Consider the following 22,765-nt stretch of genomic DNA (forward strand, 5'->3'; position numbering starts at 1 on the left):
TCCCATAAATGTAAAATCATTGTTCTCAACTTTAATTTCCACTTTAGTTAGAGATAAAAATGGTTGGCAGCAATTTTGGAACAAAAACACCTCAAAAAGTTGTGTTTTTCTAAAAAATTACCCATTTTGGCCATTTTATGACCGTATAGGTATGTATCGGTGTGTATCGGTCGATACATACCGATACTCACCGATACATATCGATACATACCGAAACATACATTTCACTTCAATTTTGAATTTTTCATGGAGTATCGGTACGTATCGATGAGTATCGGTGCGTATCGGTGGTGTATCGGTGCATATCGTAGGATACGTATCGATACATAAGGGTTTTAAAATTTTCATGTATCGTATCGGTATGTATCGTGCCGATGCCTATCGATACGGATACATATCGGCCGATACGGCACGATACGCACCGATACTTAAAACCATGATCTCAGCAATCCATTGCTTTTAAAGTTAATACCGGTTATTCACTGCCACGGTGAAGGCTCAGAAGCAGTATGCATCTCCTTCTCCCTCTCTTGCTCTCACCCCCGACCCAGAGTTCACCTCAACCCTCTCCCGTCCGCCGTAAACCTGCGGCGACCCCACCTCACCATGTCCTCCCTCCCTCCTGTTCTCCCTCTCTCTCTCTCTCTCTCTCTCTCTCTCTCTCTCTCTCTGACTATTTCCTTATGCAAATCTTACCCTCATACTCCTGGAATTGCCGGATTCCGTCGCTTCCGTCGCCGAATAACTCTAGATTGTACTAGGACAGATTCTCCACTTGTAGTTCCTTTGCCTTTCGAGTTTCGATCTGCAGAGACGCATGTGAACTTTGTATATGAAATAAACCCTAGAGAGAGAGAGATAGAGAGAGAGTAGAGAGAGTGAAACGGGTAAGGGGGTTGCTGGCTATGAGGGCCTGCAACGGGCTGTGCTAAAGCTTGGCCAGAGGGGTTGTGCTAAAGCTTGGCCAAAGGGGCTGTGCTAAAGCTCGGCCAGAGGGGCTGCGGAAGGCTCAGATGCCATGCCAGAGTAAGCCGTAAGGCCGTGAGATCTAAAGATCGAGAACCCATTTTGTGAACTGGGTTTGAGATCCCCATCGGCGCCGGAGACGAAGTATCCATCCTATGAACTAGGTTTAGTTTCATAAGCAAAGGGCTCCCCAACTCCTCCCCCTTGCTCCCACCCAGTGTTATCAATTCGGCCGAATTATTCGGCCGAATCGAATTTTTCCGAATTTTATCAAAAATTATGACCGAATCCGAATTAAAAATAAAATTCGGTAAAATTTGCGATTTTTTCAAAAGTGAATATAAAACGCGAATAATTCGGACCGAATCCAAATTAAACCGAATTATTCGGTCCACTTAAACAGTATTAAAAAAAAAAAAAAACAATAAAAAATAAAAAATAAAAAACAAAAACAAAAAACAAAAAATACAATAAGCTTTTTTGACCGAATCCTTAAATTAATCAATCGAATTATTCCGAATAATTCTCCGCCCGAATAATTCCCGAATCCAAATTTGCTAACTATGCTCTCACCTCCTCCCTCCCTGCAATTCCCCAATCCATCCCAATCTGAAAACCTCCGCAAAGAACGAAGAAGAGCCAGAAAAAAAAAAATTTTAAATGGGGAGGTTGGTGTTACCACCCGACAAATCGAGCATATATGCGACGATCAGTACTACTCAATGGTGGGTGGTCATCCCTGTTCTCGCAAGCAATTGGTTTCAGAGGAGGGAGGAGGGAGGAGGGAGGAGGGAGGAGAGATCACGTTAGCAGCCGGTAGCAAGTATGGACATCAACGGTTGAGATTAGAGAAAAATAAATCAACGATTCAAATTAAATGTGGTCTTTTAAAGTTCGTTGCGCTTAAGCGCTGCTGCCTTTTTAGCCAAAATTTGTATTTCCTGACAGATCTCTCTCACTCTTCCTCATTTCTTCTTCTCGGTTCTATCTTCTTCTTCCTCCTTGTCTGAACCTCGTCTGCAACTGTAGGCGACCCGTTACTATGCTCACGCCTTTCTTTTCCTCTTTGTCACTTATCTTCGTCCCCATTGTCACACGCTCACCAGCAACAACGAAAGAGTAACAACTATTGCTCCTTTGTTCCACCCAGTGTCAGAAACAGATGCCCTATACTCTAAACCGATCCGATTAAATTCTCCCCAAAATCCCCAAGAAGAACCTCAGAAAACCTGCAAAAAAAAAAAAAAAAACTTGTGAACAAAAAGAGACAAGGGAGATGGAATAATTTCTCTTTTTTTTCTATTTTTCCCTATAAATTTCAAATGGTTGGTTCTATTCAAAATTATAACCAATCCATGGAATCAGATTGAACGGAATACCGCAAACTTTCAATCAATTTGTGGCGGCAATTTAACCAATTAAAAGAATCAAATGAGAGAGAAAGAACGAGAGAGAGGGAGAGACCCTTAGCTCTGACGCTGCGAGTAGAAGCAAAAGGGACTGAAAACTGGAAAGGAAAAGAAGATTTTGAAGAGGAACATTGAAGTCGGTTGCGAAGGGGCGGAGACACAGTCTCGGATGAGGTAGCAGAGGCTGTGAGGTCGTGGTTTCGCCAAAAGAGAATAGTGGTCATTTGTCAGGTATTTCGGTTGTACAAAGTTTAGTTACATAAAATCAATGGTGTAGGTTTGTCTTAGTTAATCCAACGATCATGGCTTACTAGCATTCTTAATTCTATTGTAACCTGCTAGCATTCTTAACCCATTTCCTAATAAAAAATATTTTCACTAATATTATAAAAAATGAATATTCAATTCATCAATTTATAATCTCATAATCATTTATTTATTTTATTGATTTCATTCGATTTGGTTATTGATTAGTTCGACTTGAATCGATTTTCAGTCAGTCCCAACATACTTTAGTCCAAAACTAATCCAATAAGGATCGGTTTGACTTGGTTTGAGTTCTTTCGATCGATTTTATCGATTCAGGCTAGATTTTGACACCCCTAAAAAGAATCACGGAGACTAAGAAGACTGGCGAGAGAAAGTAGAGAGGATAGGAGGGGGGAGCGTGGGGAGATTTTTGGGGATTACTACTTTCCTCATCATCAGGGTTTTAAATCTCAAGAATTGGATCAAAATCAGTTTCAATCAATATCAATCTAGGTCCGTCCATATTGATTCATTTTATCTCTACATTTCATTGAAAAAAATTAGTTTCTTTTTTTTTATTATTATTTTTTACTTTACCCTTGATCAAATATCGATACTAATATGATCCAACTGATCTAGTTGTTTAATACCAATACCTAACCATATCGGTCTCCATTGATACCAATTCAAATAAGGGGTAACACTAGCATTAGGGGTGAAAAAAGCTGGGTTTTTAAAACCCCATCCCAAACCCTAGGTCCCCTAAACCCAGCTCTATCAACTTATGTCAATCCAACCCAGCTCTAATTGACTCTAATTGAGCCATGCTGGTCTTGATTAGCTCTAATTTTTACCAAGGGCTAGGGTTTTAAAAAAGACTTCATATACTTAGCTATAACACAATGCCTTTTTTTTGTTTTTTCTTTTGTCAACACATAAACACAATAAATCAATAACATATTATATAACACATTATATAAATCAATAAATCACATTACATATATAAACGTTAGCATCAAAGCTAGGTTGAGACTAGGCCTCAACCCAAATTCAGCTCAACTCTCACTCAATGTTAGGCTTTTTCAACTTTAATCTATCCTCACGTCAAAAATCTTAGCCCAAACCTAGTCCGTGCTCAGAACGAGCTAGTGCGGGGACTAAACTGACAACTTGGGGCTCAGGACGGACTAGTGTGGGGACCAAACTTACACCCAAACTAGCATAATGATAAGTGGACGCCAATTCTAAAAATGATTTGAAAACATAATTAACAAATGGTAAAAATCAATATCCATATCAGTTTCCGCTGATACCAATATGGATCGATAGCTAATCCGATAAATACTCCTCAAACCACGATCTCCACACTCTAGCCCCTCCTCTCCCATGGGCACTTGGGCAGGTTTTTAGTGGCACGATATTGGTCGCTGCCAATCAGCTCCCAGAAAAAAAACGAACGAAACAACCGATACGGTCATAGCCGATGTTGATAAAAAAGTGGCCGATACAGGCGATCCGATACCTAAAACCTTGCACAAAGGCAACCAGCAACCTTATCCTCCTCAAGAACTCAAACGCTATTGACCACACAGGCTCTGCCTCGATCTAAAACGAAGAAACACAGTCCCTCCGTCCCCGGTCATTGCCTCAGAAATCAGAATCCACATGGCCACCCTTCACCTCTCATGGCCTCCAATGGCACTGAAACATCCACAGTTGAATACCCATTCAGCTTCATGCTTCAAAGTAAAACCAGCAGGTATCGGAATGATCGAGAAAAGCCGTCGGCGGCCCTGCATAATTCGATCTTACAAAGTAGTGATAGAGCATGAAGGCAGCACCACAGCGATGGAGGTAGACCCTGACGAGACCATCCTCTCGAAAGCACTCGACTCTGGCTTGTCCGTTCCTCACGACTGCAAGCTTGGGGTCTGCATGACATGCCCTGCAAGGCTTCTCAGCGGCTCCGTCGATCAGAGCGAGGGAATGCTCAGTGACGATGTCGTCGAACGCGGCTATACGCTGCTCTGTGTCTCCTACCCTCTTTCTGATTGTCACATTCGGACCATCCCTGAGGATGAACTACTCTCGCTGCAATTGGCAACTGCCAATGACTAGGTTCTGCTTCAGGTCTACGGAGTCGCTTATTTCAATGGAATTCCTGCTATGCTTCCAAAAAAAAAATTATTTTTTGTGAGATAGAATGGGATCTAGTAGGTCTAGTTCTATAGGTTTTAGTTTCTCATCAATGTAAATGATATTATCTGAGTCTCAAGTTGGCATGATTTCCGTGTACCCACTGCAAAATTCTCCAATTCAAATGGTCATACCAGTGCAGGTCATGAGCTTCTCCACCATTACTGAAAGTTTCTCTTCTAAGTCTATTGCAGTTCATCCCAACAGAAAGAAATTAGTTGCAGGACAGTTGATGTTTTATGATGAACAGCCATCAAAGAAGCATCTTAGCTTTTTCTGTAAAAGGAATTTGATCTAAAGAAAATATCTTTAGTGTTTTTAGATTCCAACCTTGAAATATATAAAGCTCGGATTAAACCCAGTAAAACCCTCTAACCTGCTCATTCAAAATTGTTACAGAATCAAGAGCCAGTCTGCAAGAGAGAGGACATACAAATCTTGTACTGTATAAAGAGCTAAGTAAAACCCTCTAACCTACTCATTCAAAATTGTTACAGAATCAAAAGCCAGTCTGCAAGAGAAAGGAGGAAAAGAAAAATAGAAGAAGAAGAAGAGACCAAAGTAGAAAATTAAACAAGTGACTAACTATTCTGTTGCTTGTTTAGTTAACACACAGAATGATCAAGCTCTTAAACAACTACCCTGCAAATTGGCTCCCAGCTTTCTTGGGTCCTTTTTGCTTAATCTTAACCTTCACATTGATTCCATTATCAATAACAGACTGAAGCACTAAATGAAGTTTACCTTCTAATCTCTCCCCTTTCCTTGGGGTGTAAATCACATCATGGATATCATCAGCTAGTGCCCTCTGAGCCAGAATTTTACCCACAGCAGCACAAGTAGTAGCATTCTTAGTCGAGCCCAAGTCAAATTTCATGTCCTTAGAAATTGAATGAGCCACGGCAACAACCTTACTAGTTGCGCGATGAACAATGCAGGCACGAACAGAGCCTTTCGATATGAATATGTCCAAACAAAATGGCTCATGGTAAGGACCTGTTAGTTGATTAAAGGTTGGAGTCCTCAGCTTCTTACCTTCTGAAGAGCCATCCTTTTCCACAAGAGGAAGTGTATACTGTTTGCCCTTCAAAAGATTTGGGAGTTTTCCATTCTCAGAAGCTGATTTATGGTTCGATTTCTCTTTGTTTTGATTTTCTTTCTTCCTCTCCTTGGTAGTGTTCTTAGAAGTCTTCTTCCTGTGGAAGCTTAGATTGTACTCTTCAAACTCTCGGGAATCCCTATCAAGTTTATAAAAGAGATTACCTCGAATTCGCATGTCCTCAATCTCATCGAAGTCAGCTTCGTCAGCGACTGAGGAAGAGTAATTCACCGGCTCGTCAACTGTTTCAGTCGAAGAAAGAATTTCTTCTTTTGCTCTATCTGTTTCTCTCCATGATTGAGCTAAACCAGTTGAAACCCGCCAAGTATCAGGATCTACGAGCTCAATTTCGAAATCTTCTAGATGAGTAATACCAGGGGAAAGCAACGGAGATAGATTAACCCGGCTGAAATTATTTGCAGAAGCATCAGAGTTAGCTCCCCTGTCATAATCCATCTTCGGATGCTTTGCTCCATTCTCCTTACCAGTAATTGATGACGAAGCCCGATAACAGAAATTATACAGCATGGAGCGAACTGGAGAGTTCACCATTGAAGTGAAGGCGATGCTTCTTCTCAACAACGCCCGTGCCATTACACTTGAAGATTCCAAATAGAAAATGGAAGAGTTTAAGATTGCACAGACCAATTCTTTGGAGCAAATCGTCGAACAATTGCTATTCAAGACAATTTTTTCTACTTGGAAAGACTCAACATCATCAATTCATCCTAAAAATGATCATTAGAGACCCATATGCATCTATTCCATATGTGCTCTATCCGTCTCACTCACCTTTGAGATGCAGTTCTTCGGCGCCTTCTGAAGGCACTACCGGGCTTGTCTGCACAGAAAAGCCATTAAAATAAGGGAATGAAAGTAAGGGCGATCAGAACGCAGTAGTCCAAGGTTTTAAAAACTCGAAATCTGGCATGGACTGGTCTGTATCAATTCTGATTCGGATTCTTACTCGAATCATCTAAACTTCGCTGTGAATCCGACCAATAAAACATCGAGAATCTTTGGTCATTTCCGAGTCGATCGATTCCAATTCATCCCAACCTGATTCAGCTGTTTGATCCGGACTGGTTTTCGAAGAATGGTTCAGAGTTTATTGCTACGGGTGCTAAAGTGGCAAGAGAACTCTCTCTCTCTTCTCGCTGTAAATTTCGGTTGACACCAAGGGATGAAGGTGGGAGACCTTAGTGAGAAGCCATCTTCAATTCCAATAATGTTACATTTAATCATGATTGGGAAAATGTATAAAAGGGCCAAAAGTTTGCTTCTCCTAGAAAAAATCCTCTCCGACTCCAGTCATTTACCTCAGGATACCTCTCCGTAGAACCCAGGCACTAGAGATTGATCACACAGTTGGGGTGACCTTAGGATGCCTGCCTAGTCCTCCTAGCCGTGGGATCACTCTCTCTCTGATCCTTGGGCTCTATAGAGAGGAGGCGGATCATTTTTTTTCTTTTTAATGAATTCAGAATGGATCGGCCGATCCATATCAAAATTAAGTGAAGACATGTAATTACAACGCTTTAGTTGACTCGTCATCAGCAAAGCTACAGTAGGCGGCCATGGAGTTACGGAGTATACTTACTGATGCGGTAAAAATTAACCAGCCGATCTTCCTTGCAGCTCCTGAAGCTTCAATCGATCTGGGTAGAAGAGAAGACATGGGAGTGCCGGGCTGACCCGACAGGGGACTCTCCAATGCCTAAGTCATATCTTTCCACAGCAGATACTCAAGAAAGTTTTCAGTCAAAAAAAAAAGTGATCCATCCCCTTGTGGGGGGGCTTACCTTGGTATTTATAAGCTACTCATGGAAGGAGGAAAGGAGACATTCGTGGAGAGTCCTGTTAGACGTAAAGCCCTTGAGAGGAACGACTCTCTGATGCTAGGAATATTCCAGATCCTAAGGTATACTTTGGGAGTATTCCCCTCTTATCTCGAAAGTGCAAGTCGTAGGAGGGATGGATGCCTCTGATGACATGTAGTGGATAGAGTGCTGCCCATGTGATCAGAGGTTACGTTCCCTGAATGTAGGAGTGGATGTGTGTACGTTTCTAGGAGCCCTGCCTATCGATGCCAAGCCAAGGTGGCAGTATGGCCTACGGAGATGCCGAGGTGGCAGCTTGGGCTAATGAGATGCCGAGGTGGTAGCTCAGATTGATGAGGGGCTAAGGTGACAATACAGCCTGATGAGATGCTAAGGTGGTAGCTCGGACTGATGAGGGGCCGAGGTGGTAGCTTGGACTGATGAGATGTCGAGGTGGTAGTACGGCCTAATGAGATGCCGAGGTGGTAGCTCGAACTGATGAGGGGCTGAGGTGATAGTATGGCCTGATGAGATGCCGAGGTGGTAGCTCGGACTGATGAGGGGCTAAGGTGGTAGCTTAGACTGATGAGAGGCCGAGGTGACAGTAAGGCCTGATGAGATGCCAAGGTGGTAGTACAACATTAGATCGAACATTCCTTAGCCATGCTGTAGTTAGAGACATTTACCCTCATCACCAGCCCCTCGCTCTAGCAGTTTGATTCGAACAACTAGAGCATTAAATACAGTTGACTTTCACGATCGTGCACCATTTGTGTTTCGCACTGGTTCTACCACGTGTCACAACGTCGTAACTTCACCTTGGGCAGGCTAAGAGGTTGCTTTGGTTCACCGTTGATCTCAGCCAAATCCAGCCATCCATTCTCTACCGCCTTCACCTATAAATAGGACACATTTTTTCCAAAAGACTTCACATTTGTTCTAGTGTTAAAGTCAGTTCAGCTCGCTCCTAGCCTCAACACAGACATCTACAGACTCTCAGAGCAGCCCAACGTCTTGAGCTCCACCAACCAGCTTCTCCTACTAGCTCATCCTCATCAGCTCATCTTCTTTAGTGCATCACTTTCAAGCTCGTCCTACAACCAGTTAGTAAGATCGTACTATAGTTATGACTCGTCGTTCTTCTTCTGCGCAGCCCTCCGTGTTTCTTAGCTTCAGTCCTGGTGATCTCGATATGGCATCCATGCATGACCCTGACTCGCCCAGCAAGTCCCCCTTGATGGCCGTGAGGCCTGGGGAAAACCACCCAGAGTGTCCAATCCTCGATCCTTCGTCCTCCAGTGATGACACTTCAAGTGGTCCAAGCTTTGACGGCAGCTCAGGTTCTGGTGGAAATTCAAGCTTGGGTAGTAGCTCGGGTACTGAGTTTGTGGAGGTGGTCTCACCTGAGACCATCCCGACCAGGGGTGATCCTAGCTCGATTGCCCCAGCTCAACCCCCCAGTGTCGCGGCAGCGAGCACTTCGATGGTAGGCCCATCAGGCGCTGAAATCCCTGAGGCTGGCCTAGCAGAGTCTGAGGGGGAAGGCTCTGCTTCATCCTTTGGAGAAAAGAAAACCGCAGTTAACACCCCGAACATCCTTGCGCCCAAGGTTCTAGACTTGATCCAGAGTCGGTATGGCATCCCCGATTGGGTGGTGATGAGCGTCCCAGATAAAGATGAACATGTAGATGCCTCTGGGGACGAGGTGGCCCTCTACGATGTCGCCTTCTAGAGCGGCCTTAGGATCTCGATGCTTGAGCTAGTCAGCTCGGTCTTGGAGTACTAGTGTCTCAACCCAAGCCAACTTACACCGAATTCCTGGCGCACTATTCTTAGCTTTGAGGTGTTCATCTCAAAGCTGGGTAGAACTACGACGTTGGACGTCTTCCATAAGATGTTCTTAGCGAAGAGGCACACCTTGGGGTGATACTAATTCACCAAGAGGGACAAGGACGGTCCCTACAATGACCTGAAGATGTTTATCAATATGCCCTCCTAGGTGAAGAAGTGGAAGGAGAGGTACTTCTACGTGGCAATGGAGAGTAACCCCTTCAAGAGCAGCTAGGTAAGGCCCACACTCTCAGTGCTAAACTGAGCTCCTAAGCTCTCCCCGGACGACCTCCAAATATATCAAATGTGTTTGGGTGGGGAGACTGTGGACGTTCAGATGCTACAGGACGAAGACTTCCTTTGAGAGTGAGAGCTGAGTGAAGTCCCTAGTGAGGGTTTGATTTTGGTTCATACTAATTCAGCTCAGCCTTCATACTAATTCAATTTGGCTCATCTTTGTTTTGCAGTGGTGAACATAAAGGTTGACAACAAAACCCTTGCCGCGGCGACGACGGAGGCAAAGAAGAAGGAAGCAACCGAGCAGGCCGTCAAGAAGACTACTGACAAGGGCAAGGTCATGCCGAGCCCAAGCCTTGGCGCAAAGGCCACCCCTCCCACTGGCGTAGGTAACAAGGCCTCGCCAATCACTACTGGGGGCAAACCCAGGAAAGAGATGCCCCCGCCCATCCAATACTCAGCTCGGCACGGGACCTCGGGCTCTCTTTAGGCCAAGGAGCCAATGGGCTCAGGAGAAAAGGTGTCAGGGCAGACCGACACACCGAACCGAGCTGCTGTGGGCCCGGATGGCCAGAAGAGGAGGTGTTCTCCCTTGGATGATGCACAGCATGGCAACCCTCCCAAGGTGGCTCGGACAGGGAAGCAGCCCGTGGATGCCTAGGCGGACCTGATGAAGAACGGCACCGTGCTGTACTCTAACACTGCTCGGGTCTAGTGTCGTCGGAGCCGTCCCAAGAGGGACATTGCTCGCGTGAAGAAGTTTTTTGATATTGACTTCGCGGATTAGATCTACATACGAATGGGAGACGTAAGTATTCCCAGCTTTTCTTTCTTCTTTACCTTAATGTTTCGAGTACTGACTATTCTGTTGGGTCCTTGCAGAGTTTTGCTTTTGAGGTTGAGGCTGCTCAACGATTTGAGAGCATGGCCATTGGCCGTGTTAGGGCGGAGGATGAGGTGAAGTGTCTTCGTGGAGATCTCCAGATAGCTACAGGTCAGCTGGAGAATGAGAAGAAAAGGGCCCATTCTGAGGAGCAAAGGGCTAGAGATAGTGAGGAGAGATCTGACGAGTTGGAGCTTGAGTTGCTAAACAGCTTAGGACCAATAGCAACCTGGTCAAGGAGAAGGACACGCTTTAGAGTGAGCTGGCCGAGGCTCAGGAGGCCAACAAAAAGAAAGAGGCTGAACTTACAGCTCGAATTGTCGAGCTGGAAAGGACGCATCAAGCCGAGCTAATGTCAAACGATGAGGTTGCTGCTGAGAGGTGGTTGAACTCTGAAGTTAGTCAGAAATGGTTAGTTGACGTCAATGTTGCTTCATTCCAGGCCGGATCAAAAGACACCATTCAGTTCATCCTGGGCAAGGCACCAAACTATGATTTGTCGGACTATGAGCAGCATGCTCCTGCCCTAGCTCCTTCAGTGTAGCTCATCGGTCAAGCTGAGGTTGGTGAAGAGGTAACTCAAGCCGACCCAAAAGCTGTCAAATGAACCCTCTTGCTCCTTCTTGAGTTGGTCGCCCAATCTCCATAATCTTGATGTTATCTTATCTATTTCCTTCTCTTTCTCCTTCCTTCGGGAGTAACGTAATTTTCTTCTTCTTCTTCTTCTTCTTCTTCTTTTATGTAAATGTCTCCTTTGGGAGTAGTGTAATTTTGAGGGTTTTTTTTCCTCTTTTATTCTTGAAAAATATTTTTTCTTCATTCATTGTGCATCTTTCATTCCCTTGTAAACGTAGTTCCATTATCTAATTGAGCTTGGATTTATCTTATGCATCTTATTCTTCTGAAGTGCTATGCCTAGACTTGGATTGTAATGACGTCGTGTTGAAGCTCAGTCTTAATGCCTTAGATGTTAAGGTCTTGAGGTGCCAAACCTGGGTTTGGTCTTGGTAGTGCCGAGCTGGGGCTCGGTCTTAGACGTTGCCGAGCTGAAGCTCGGTCTTAATCCCTTAGATGTTAAGGTCTTGAGGTACCAAACTTGGGTTTGGTCTTGGTAGTGCTGAGCTGGTGCTCGGTCTTAGACGTTGCCGAGCTAAAGCTCGGTCTTAATGCCTTAGATGTTAAGGTCTTAAGGTGCCAAACTTGAGTTTGGTCTTGGTAGTGCCAAGCTGGGGCTCAATTTTAGACGTTGCAGAGCTGAGGCTCGGTCTTAATGCCTTAGATGTTAAGGTCTTGAGGTGCCAAACTTGGGTTTGGTCTTGGTAGTGCAAAGCTGGGACTCGGTCTTAAATGTTGCCGAGCTGAAGCTCGGTCTTAATCCCTTAGATGTTAAGGTCTTGAGGTGCCAAACTTGGGTTTGGTCTTGGTAGTGCCAAGCTGGTGCTCGGTCTTAGATATTGCCAAACTGAAGCTCGGTCTTAGGTGTGCTGGATATTTAAGAGAAGCTTCTTCGTTTAATGATATGTGGCATGCACTTGTAACAAATCCAATGCTTCGAAATAGAGTCCAATCCGCTTCTTGAATGAAATTGAATAATTGAAATATGAAAACTAAGATGCTGAGAATATAAAATCTATAAGACTAATGTCCGGTCGTGCGAGACTTCAATGTGATCTACTGGTAAATTTTTTTGAGATTTTTAGCATTTTATGCTCTTGGTATAGCTGTACCCCCTAAGTCTGCAAGTGGTAAGTAACAGGGCGAACCACTTTGGAGATTATGTACTGGCCTTCCCAGTTCACTCTTAACTTGCCTTCACTTCTCGGGCTCGCTACAGCTGTTTTTCTAAGGATCAAGTCACCTACTATGAATCCTCGCGGTCGAACCTTTCGGTTGTGATACTGTCGCACTTTTTGCTTATAGGTTTCATTTCGTACTGGAGCTTCTTCTCGAGCTTCGTCTATGAAGTCGATGTTTGCTTGGAGCCCTACCTCGCTCTGTGATGCTTTAAACGTTGTCGATCATAATGAAGCTTGGGTCACCTCTACAAGGGTTAAGGCTTCAGTCCCGTATGCCAATCGAAATGGAGTTTCCTTTGTAAGGGTTCGAGTTGAGGTATGATATGCCTAAAGTACACTGAGTAGTTGGTCGGACCAGTTCTTCTTCTCCTGGTCCAGCCTCTTCTTTATTCCATCCAGAAGTATGTGGTTGGCCTTTTCTGCCTGGTCGTTCGACCGTAGGTGTGCTACTGTAGTGTTTCAAAAATCAATGTTAAAGTTACTACAGAAGAACTTGAATTTTTATTGTCGAATTGTCACCCATTGTCTGTGACCAATACTTTTGGGACACCATAGTGGTATATGACGTCGTCTCTTATGAACTTTTCTACCGCTTGCTCAATGATCTTTGCTAGGGGATGCGCTTCAACCCACCTAGTGAAGTAATTAATAGCAACAATCAAGAACTGGACACCGCCTTTGCCTTTCTTGAACTATCCTAGGATATCCATTCTCCACATCGTGAATGGGATCGGATAGATTATGGATCTAAGTTCTGTAGCCAGGACGTGCGGCATTGGGGCATGTACTTGACACTTAAAGCATCGTCGGATGAACTTCATTGCATCTTGCTACATTTTTTGTCAGTAGAATCCTTGGCACAACACCTTATAGGCCAGTGCCCTTCCTCCTATATGTCCTCCGTAAATTGCTTCATGGACCTCCCGAGTGTCTCTTCAGCTTGGCTCGGTGGTAGGCACTTCAGCAGGGGCCAAGATAATGCCCTTTTGTACAATACACCTCCTTAGAGGGTGTAGTTGGTTGTTCTCCTTTTAACTGCTCTTGCTTATGTCTGATCTCCTGGGAGATGTCCAACTCGTAAATAATCTATAATGGGGTCCATCCAGCTCGGCTTGGCTGACTGCGTATTGTTGCACATCACTTCTTGCTCATAGGTAGGTTTGTCTAGTACTGTAAAGTATACCGAGCTTGCGTAGTCACCGAGTTCTGTTGTAGCTAGTTTGGAGAGGGCATTTGCCACTGTCTTTTCTTCCCAGAGAACTTGTACCATTGTGAACGTGTTGAAGCTGATAATCAGATGATGAGCTTCTTTCAGATATTTGGCCATTCTCTCTTCCTTGGCCTCATATTGCCCATTGACTTAGTTCACAATTAGCTGTGAGTCACTATGTGCGATTAGGTCTTTTGCCATTACGGCCTTTGCCAGTTTGATTCCCGCTATCAAGGCTATTTGTTGTTGTTGGAAATTCAAATCTAAGGGAGCACTGTATAGCGAATTTCTCCAGACTCTGCAGCACAAGTCCTATGCCGCTCCTTGTGGTGTTGGATCTATCAACAAAGAGTTTTCACTTTCTATTCGGCTCGGCCTCTGCCACAGTCTCTTCTTCGGTCTGTGTACATTCTACCAAGAAATCAGCAGTTCCTAGCCCTTGATTGCACTTCTTGGTCGGAGCTCAATGTTATGCTTACTTAACTTGACATCCCAGCTCACCATCCGTCCTGCTATGCTAGGGTTGTGAAGTGACTTCCTAAGTGGCTTATCCGTCAGTACAGCTATGGTGTGCGCTTGGAAGTAAGGCCTCAACTTCTTGGCTACCACGACCAGTGCTAATGCAAACTTCTCAATTTTCGAGTACCGTGTTTCTGCGTCCAAGAGCACATGACTCACGTAGTAGACAGGCTTCTAGGTATTTCCATCTTCTCTTATGAGAACTACGCTAACGGCTACCGAGGAAGTAGTAAGATAAAGTTGTAGCATATCTCCTGGCTCTGGCTGGCTCGGCAGAGGAGGCCTAGTCAGGCAGGCTTTGATTTCTTCAAAATCCGCTTCACATTCCTCTGTCCAGAAAAATTGATGGTGTAATTTTCCTCCTTTCATTAGCTTAAAGAAGGGAAGGCACTTGTCTCCAGCTCTTAATGCAACCAAGCACCCTGTCAGCTTCTGAACTTCGCCAATGTTTCTTGGCAGGCGCATTTGTTGAATTGCCTCAATTTTGGAGGGATTCGCCTCTATTCCCCTTTGCGATGCTAGGAAGACTAGGAACTTCCCAGAGGTCACTCCAAATGCGCACTTGGTAAAATTTAGCCTCATCCGGTTCTGCCGTAGGACATCGAAGGCTTCCTTTAGATCTAGCACATGATTAGCTCCTTTTGCACTTTTAACTAGCATGTCATCAGCATAAACTTCCATGTTTCTTCTGATCTGGCTTCAGAACATTATGTTCACCATCCTCTAGTACGTGGCTCCCGCATTCTTGAGGCTAAAGGGCATTGTAGTGTAGCAATAGTTGCCCTGAGTGGTGAGGAATGCAATTTTCTCCTTATCTTTCACCTTTATCTTTATCTAGTTATAACTGGAGTATGCATCCATGAAAGTCAGAATCTTGTGGCCTACAGTTGAGTCTATAGGGGAGTCAATCCTGGGTAAGGGATAGTAGTCCTTGAGATAGGCTTTGTTCAAGTCGGTGTAGTCTATACAAATCCTCCACTTCCCATTGGACTTCAGAACCATGACTATATTGGCTAGCCAGGTTGGGTATTTTACTTCCCTCACAAACCCTACAGCTAGGAGTTTGTCAACCTCCTCATTGATGATGGTGTTCCACTCAGTCGTAAAATTTCTGTGCTTCTACTAAACAGGCTTGAAGCTAGGGTTAACATCTAGACTGTGCTCAACTATGGCCCTTAAGATGCCTGGTATATCAGAAGCCTTCCACGTAAAAATATCAAAGTTTTCACCGAGAAAGTTTAGAATTTCATCACGGCATTGGGAGCTCAGCAATGCTCTCAGCTGAATAGTCTTTGATGGCTTGTCCTCAGTAATTAGGAGAGTGAGCAGTTGTTCAACTGGCTCAGCTCAGCTCGATTCGGTTCAAGAGGCTTTCATCATGGCAATTGATAATTTCTACCATACATGCTAGGCCAGAGTATGGCTTCTTGATAGACTTTATGAAGTTGGCACAGCACTCTCGAGATTCCTTTTGGCTGGACTCCCATTCCCCAACTCTATTGCTGGTGAGGAACTTGACTTTCATATGCTTGGTGGACACAATCGCTCCAAGGCCATTGAGACCAAGTCGGCCAAGGATTGCATTATAGGGTGAGGCTATCTTGACGACCATAAAAAAACCATGGTAATGGCCGTTTGAGCTCCCTGACCGATGGTTACTGGTAGGTCAATAACTGCTTCTAGCTCTGCTGGTATGCCTAAAAATCGGTACAAAGGTCCTGGGGCCGGCTTTAAGGCTCCGGTGCCAAGCCCCAGTTTCATGAAGGGTTCGTAGGACATGAGGTTAATGGAGGCTCCTATGTCCACTAGGACCCTGTGGAAGGGGTGGTTGCCACCACTAATTGAACCACGATGGCGTCGTTGTGAGGCCAGTTCAGCTCTCCCAAGTCTCTGTCAGAGAGTGTAATGGGTGGATCTGACCTGAGGGCCTTGACAAGCTGTTCCGTGATGCATATGAACTATGCGTGACTTTGGCCTTTCTGACTGATTCCGCTGTGGGTCCGTCCATGATTGTCAGGATGGTTGAACCCATAGGCTGGTTATCGTACATGTCAGCTCAGTCCACGGTTGGTTCCTTGGGTGGCTAGGTCCTATCTCAGCTCAGCCCGACCTCATCTCTCCTCGACTCAGGACAGTTCCCACCATATTCTGCTTCAAATACTTGTTAAGGTACCCTGCCCTGATGAGCTCATCAATTACCCTTTTCAGGGACTTGTAGTCTTCAGTGTCATGTTCATGGTCTCAGTGGTATTGACAGTACCGGTTGGGGTTCCTCTCCTCTAATTTAGCCGTCATTGGCCTGGGCCAGTGAAAATACTTCTGGTCTTGGATCTCTAAGAGCAGGTTTGTTCATGAACAGTCAAGTTCATATCACTCAGGTTCAGCTGTATCAAGCGGCCTATCTGTTCTGTTCTTCTTTGGCTCGCGAGAATCATCCATAGGGCTCGGAGGCCTCCTCTTCTCCTTCTCTGATTGGTCACCCCTATTAGCTATCCCCCTAGCGGTTAGGACTTCTTCCATATTGGCATATTGATTGCACCGTCTTAACAACTTGGGCATTGTCTCTGGCAAGTCGAGGGCAAGAGACTAGACCAGATCAAGGTGCATTACTCCATTGCACAACATGTTATACGCCACTCCTTCTGCTAGGTTTTTTACCTCTAGCGTCGCCTTGGTGAATCGAGCAAAGAACTCTCTTATAGTCTCTCGTGCTTCCTACCTCATGTTTTTCACGTTTTGCGTAGTTTGCTTTTGCTTCATACTAGCTTAAAAACGTGTGAGGAACTCTTCATCAGTTCTTCATAGCTATGGATGGATTGGGGCCTCAAGTTCGACATCCACACCAGCATGGCCCCTTTAATGAGGCTACGAAGGCTCGACAAAGAATTGTGTCTAACCTCCCATGGACTGTCATGGTTGAACTGTAGTATAGGAGATGATCATAAGGATCTGTGGTGCCATCATACGTGTTAAAGACAGGTATCACGAAATTTCAGGGTAGCTCAGCATCTATCAGCTCATCAGATAGCGCATTATGGGCCGAGGTTACCGTTATGTCAACTAGGTGCCTTTGCCTCTGTATTCCTTCTACCCTCTCAGTGAGATGTTGGATGTGACTCTCCAGGTCCTCCCTTCTTTCCTCGGCTCAGTGATTCGGGGAGTGGAGCTCCCTTTCAGCTCTTCTGGGGCTTCTTCCTTAGTCTTGGCACTTTCCAGGTCGATCTTGGCCCTGCGGCCGTGCACCTCTAGCCAGCCTAGGAGGCGATCTTAATGGCCTTCATGGGGTGGTGCTTCCCGAGCTATTGTCTGTGAGGTGTTCTCACATCCCTCACCTCGTGGAAGCGCACCTCTAGTTGGCCTTTGCGGTGAGCACTGGCATCCCCCCTACCCTGGGTGGGGATCTATGGGCATCACGTATCTCTGGACTTCGGTTACGTGTGGAATGAAGAGCCCTCCCATATTGGGTAGAAAGGGGGCCTTGTCGGCATCTCTCGGTGGGAGATCGGGGTGGCACCGAGCGAACTGTACGTGATGTTCTGATCGATCTCCTCCTGGCTATTGACTAAGGGGTGACACTGTTGTCAAGTGATTCGTCTTGAAGTTGCTTGTCCGGAGTCGACCTAGGCAGGTGAGCTGAACCAGTGTGGGGCACAGGGTGTGCCTAGCCGAACTAACGTATGAAGTCCCGTACCAGAGTGTTTATTGCTAACACCTGCAGCTGCAGGCTCTGCATCTGTTCTTCCATATTTGGGTGAATCACTCGGGATGACGGGCCTTGGCGAGATTGCTGAGGGTTTTGCTTGGGCTGATCTCCCTCTCTTGGGGTAACATCCGTGTCAGGCTGGGCTTGCTGGGGTCTTCATGGAGGGATCTCCACAGGGGCATTCTCCGGATCTGCCATTGGAGGTGGGTGAGGATGTTCAAGTGGTAAATTACGAGAGGACCTTACTCGCGTTTTTGCAGAGGAAACAACCTCCTCACTCATTAATTGCATTGGTTTAAGGTAACTTTTTTTAATAGGTTCCCACAGACGGCGCCAATCTGATGTGGTAAAAATTGACCAGCCGATCTTCCTTGCAACTCCTGATGCTCCAGCCGATCTGCACAGAAAAGAAGACAAGGGAGAGCCGGCCTGACCCAACAGGGGACTCTTTGATACCTAAATCAGATCTTTCCACAACAGATACTCAAGAGAGTTTTCATTCAAAAAAAAGTGATACCTCCCCTTGTGGGGGGCTTACCTTGGTATTTATAGGCTACTCATGGAAGGAGGAAAGGAGACGTCCATGGAGAGTCCTGTTAGACCTGGAGTCCTTGAGAGGAACGACTCTCTGATGCTAGGAATATTCCAGATCCTAGGGTATACTTCGGGAATATTCCCCTCTTATCTCGAAAGTGCAAGTCGTGGGAAGGGTGGATACCTCTAATGACGTGTAGTGGATAGAGTCTTGCCCTTGTGATCAGGGGTTACGTTCCTTGAATGTAGGAGTAGATGTATGTACGTTTCTGGGAGCCCTGCCTATCGATGCCGAGCTAAGGTGGTAGCTCCGCCTGAGGAGGGGCCGAGGAGGCAGTATGGCCCGCAGAGATGCCGAGGTGGCAGCTAGGGCTAATGAGATGCCGAGGTGGTAGCTCTAACTGATGAGGGGTCGAGCTGATAATACGGCCTAATGAGATGCCGAAGTGGTAGCTCGGACTGATGAGGGGCCGAGGTGGTAGCTCGGATTGATGAGATGCCGAGGTGGTAGTACGGCTTGATGAGGGGTTGTGGTGGTGGTAGTACGACCTGATGAGATGCTGAGGTGGTAGCTCAGACTGATGAGGGGCCAAGGTGACAGTATGGCCTGATGAGATGCCGAGGTGGTAACTCGGACTGATGAGGGGCCGAGATGACAGTTCGGCCTAATGAACATTCCTTGGCCGTGTTGTGGTCAGCGACATTTACCCTCATCACTTTCCATCTTAAATAGATATCAAAGGACCTAGTGTTCCTCAAACCCCAGTGAAAGAGGAATTCTTTCACTTATGGCCATCATTGTTTTCAGACGGGTGCCAAACAACACTGAAGAGTATTTCAATCCTCCAACAAATTAAGAGAAGTCTCAATGACCCTACGGTTATTGGTGAAGGAAAACTTTCTCATCAAAAGTGCTTTGTGGTAGTTAGGTACTTAATATTACAAATGTCATCCTCATTGAGAGTTAAAAACACCCCCAAAACAAAGAGCACAACTCCACTGCAAGTACACTCAGTGGCAGACAGTGTCATCCCCTACCATTTAAAGGGGCATAGAAGAACAAAGGACATGCGTCTGCCAGTGAATGTACGTGCAGTGGAGCCAAACTCCCAAGCAAATCGCAATAAAATAGAATTTCAAGTAACCTGTGGTGTAGTTACCATTAATGCCAGGTTTGTATAGCATCAAAAGGGACTCGACCAGTACAAGGAACATGAGAAGATTAGACAAAGTCATAACATCAGATGCCAAAGAAACCACAGACGAGGAGCTGTTTTTGGGTCATCAGAGTTCTAAGATTTTGCAGGGCATCTAAAGACTACAGTTCACATCTTTCTAATGTTTCATGAGCATGTTCTGCTGCGGTTCAGTGATGATTTTCATTGATGGACAGCAATAAAATGGGCATTGTTCACTTGCAATTAAGGTTTAATAACCAAATAACATTATAAAGATAATAAAAAAGAAAACAATATGACAAGCAGGAACAGCAAAGATTCAGCATAATTAGACATTCTATATCTTGTTTACAAGTGAAATTCACCGACATGTAGTTGGTTCCTGAGTCAACTGAGTTGAGTTAACAGTCAGTCATCCAGGTCACTTCCACAATCACCTACTATCAGTTTAATAAAGATCAGAAATACAAGTCTTCCTACTGAAACCAGTTTAACCAAGCCTAGAATCACAACATCACCTACAACAAGAAGCAGAACATTGTCAAATTACACAGGAAAGGCTACAATAAGTGGTTAGCCTCTTGGAAGTTACAGACTGAACATTGAAAGCAAATGAGATTGAGGTCATCATCAGTGTTGCTATCTTCTGGTTTCTTGCATGCTCTGATGTCAAGTACTTATCGGTAGTATGCCTGCTGATACCCTGGAGCCAAACCATTACCATAACCTCCATATGCGGGATAATTCATGGGAGCCCCTGGATAAGGCCCAGCCATTGTAGGAGGGGCTGTTTCTTCTGGTGAGTAAGCGTAAGCTTCCCTGACTGTTGATGGGCTCCTGCTACCATATAACATAGGTGGTGATGGCCGGTCGTATGAGTAAGGTGAGACCCCAGCTGGGTATTGGGCATGGGAGGGAGACCTGATGAATGTAGGGGCCGCAGGGAAAGACGATACATATGCATTTGTAAGACGGCCAGCCTTGGCAGGAGGCATAGGTCCTCCATTGCTGGCACGGGTTCTCTTGTTTGCAGGGACTGCAGCTGGCCTTTTCTTTTCAGACTTGGTCTTTTCTAGCTGTTCAAGACGTTTCCGGAGGCCTTCTGGAGGGAACTCAGCCTCAAGCTTGTACTCCTCAATGCATTTGATGACAGCACGAAGCGCTGATTGTTCCTTGCGTCCAGCAACCTGCTCCAATTAAATAAAACATAACAACTTATTACTCTGATTTTCCTAATAAATATTGGATAAAACAGAACATCCTAATCTCCAGCAGGAACTTGTGCCTCCTCCTAATTGGAAAAGAGAAACTTGCAAATGATAACTTACTTTCCGGTAGAAAAAAAACAATTTCATGTAATTATAATACCATAGAACAACTGCAAAATTGTTAGACTACAAAAGCATTTCCCACCACTTGGATGAAAGAGAGTGAAAGCTAAAGCAGCAATTGTAACTTGGTGTATCGATACAGTTCTTAACCAAGTGAAGTAAAAAAAAAAAAACCCTATACTACATACCATGTCAACACAATCAAAAAACAATTTAGACAAATCAAAGATGATAACTTTTCCTACATCCAGTAAATCGAAAGTAGCAAAATTTAACCTGGCTCTGATAGGTAAGAGAACTTCTGAGGTCACATTACTTGTGAAAGAAAAGGGCCAACCCCACCCTCTCCCACTGATATATGTAATTAATATATCCAGAAGAATTTGCCTGGCCTTTCAATTTTTACACACACAAATTCAAACTCAGATAGAAAGAAAGGAAAGAACTGAGAACATCAAATTAGGGTACAGATACATACAGCTGCCCGGCCAGAATTGTTACGATCCCCCATAATAGAATTTGCAGCCTTTCTTGAATCTTTCAAATAAGCTTTCAGCAGGGGAACAGGAGGAAATTTGTCTGTAAGTCCCACCTCATAAGTAAAGTGCACCGCATCGACTTGCTGTTTCTTGCTGATTAATTCTTCAATCATCTCTGCAAGTAACAACAGCATGCACATGTGATCCAGAGAGAGGAGAGAGATCATTGACTTTCTATCACCTTCCTATTGGCGAAGATGCAAGCATATGCCCAAAACACTTGAATACAAACCCAAACAGATTTGCTCATGCCACAGTAATCAAACAATAAACCAACACTAATGGCAATGATATCTCCATCACACACACACACACACACACACAATTGTAGAACATTTCAAATAATTAGTTTATTTAAACCATGTCAAGCCATTTAATAATAACGGAATCTCAAGCAATGGGTTGCAACAAGTGTTGGAGGAAAAGTGAGGTGGGGAACCGAGCAATGAAACCACCAATCGGTCATATTTTCTCTTGTTTTCTTTAGCAATATCTTAATAGGTTTTCCATCAAAAAAATTCTTACTTTGAAACTGTCTTCATAGAGCTCTCACTGGGTAATGATAAATGACTAGAACTCAATGTTTTTGTTCACTCTTTGAAGAAAAAATCAAAATAACAACCAAGCAAAGATTAATCCATCATGACTTTGGGAATTTGTTTCTCCACTTATTTTTTCATTAATCTTCTTTTTTCCTTTCTTCCTATTCGTTTCTTTGCAGATTTTGTTGATAGAGAATGTAGAAGTGCAATGTGTGTGAGTGTGGGTGTGTGGGTGTGTGTGTGTGTGTGTGTGTGTGTTTTTCAAAATGGGTCATCAGACAGACAAACCAAGGTGAATCCAGGTCAAACATGGAATCCCATCCTTGCCCAAAAACTGGGTTTGGAATTTGGATAGTGTCTGGGTTGAACAAACAGTGATAGTGGATTGTCCAACCCAAACCTGAATTTGTCCAATCTTTGCCAGCCCTAGTAAGTAGTTAAGAATTCAACAGCACAGCAGCATCTGGATCATTGAGTGCAGTTTTTATCTTGAAGGCCTCGTAACATGTAGCAGACTAGCAGTTAAGTACTTAATTGGAAAAAGAAGACCTTAACAGCTGCTTAAATCTATCTTGGTTAGGCTATAGAGGAAAAATACTCGAAAGTGAATAATCTCCATTCTGTCATCACATGTGACATCTAAAACTATAAACTGTCCTCGGCAACTTTGTGGCTTAGACCTCAATCTAACTATAAAGAAAGAAAAGGGTAGAAGGGGAGGGGG

General features: G+C 44.6%; 3 protein-coding genes across 4 annotated transcripts in view; 1 reads left to right on the plus strand and 2 right to left on the minus strand.

Moving 5' to 3' along the window:
* Positions 1-1,690: 1,690 nt before the first annotated feature.
* On the minus strand, positions 1,691-7,202 carry LOC122092000. Of its 2 annotated transcripts, none has more exons than XM_042662277.1 (2): positions 5,565-7,202; positions 1,691-2,195 (listed from the first exon to the last, which is right to left on the minus strand). In XM_042662277.1, the coding sequence occupies exons 1-2, from the start codon at positions 6,511-6,513 to the stop codon at positions 2,155-2,157; spliced, it is 990 nt and encodes a 329-aa protein (XP_042518211.1). In that variant the 5' UTR covers positions 6,514-7,202; the 3' UTR covers positions 1,691-2,154. The 2 variants fall into 2 exon arrangements, with proteins under 2 accessions (XP_042518211.1, XP_042518209.1); XM_042662275.1 differs by lacking the exon at positions 1,691-2,195 and having other exon boundaries at positions 5,383-6,760; positions 6,887-7,200.
* Positions 4,029-4,981, plus strand: LOC122092001 (ferredoxin C 1, chloroplastic). Its single transcript, XM_042662278.1, has one exon. The coding sequence runs from the start codon at positions 4,290-4,292 to the stop codon at positions 4,740-4,742; it is 453 nt and encodes a 150-aa protein (XP_042518212.1). The 5' UTR covers positions 4,029-4,289; the 3' UTR covers positions 4,743-4,981.
* A 12,745-nt stretch (positions 7,203-19,947) lies between the features above and the next one.
* Positions 19,948-22,765, minus strand: part of LOC122091642 (FRIGIDA-like protein 4a) — a 4,026-nt gene continuing 1,208 nt past the window's right edge. The window contains exons 2-3 of the mRNA XM_042661675.1: positions 21,439-21,614; positions 19,948-20,816 (exon numbers count right to left, since the gene is read on the minus strand). Coding sequence (XP_042517609.1) covers positions 20,307-20,816; positions 21,439-21,614 — 686 coding nt within the window. The 3' untranslated portion in view covers positions 19,948-20,306. The remainder of the gene's footprint in view (positions 20,817-21,438; positions 21,615-22,765) is intronic.

This window comes from Macadamia integrifolia, chromosome 10 (assembly GCF_013358625.1).
Source record: "Macadamia integrifolia cultivar HAES 741 chromosome 10, SCU_Mint_v3, whole genome shotgun sequence".
NCBI lineage: Eukaryota > Viridiplantae > Streptophyta > Magnoliopsida > Proteales > Proteaceae > Macadamia > Macadamia integrifolia.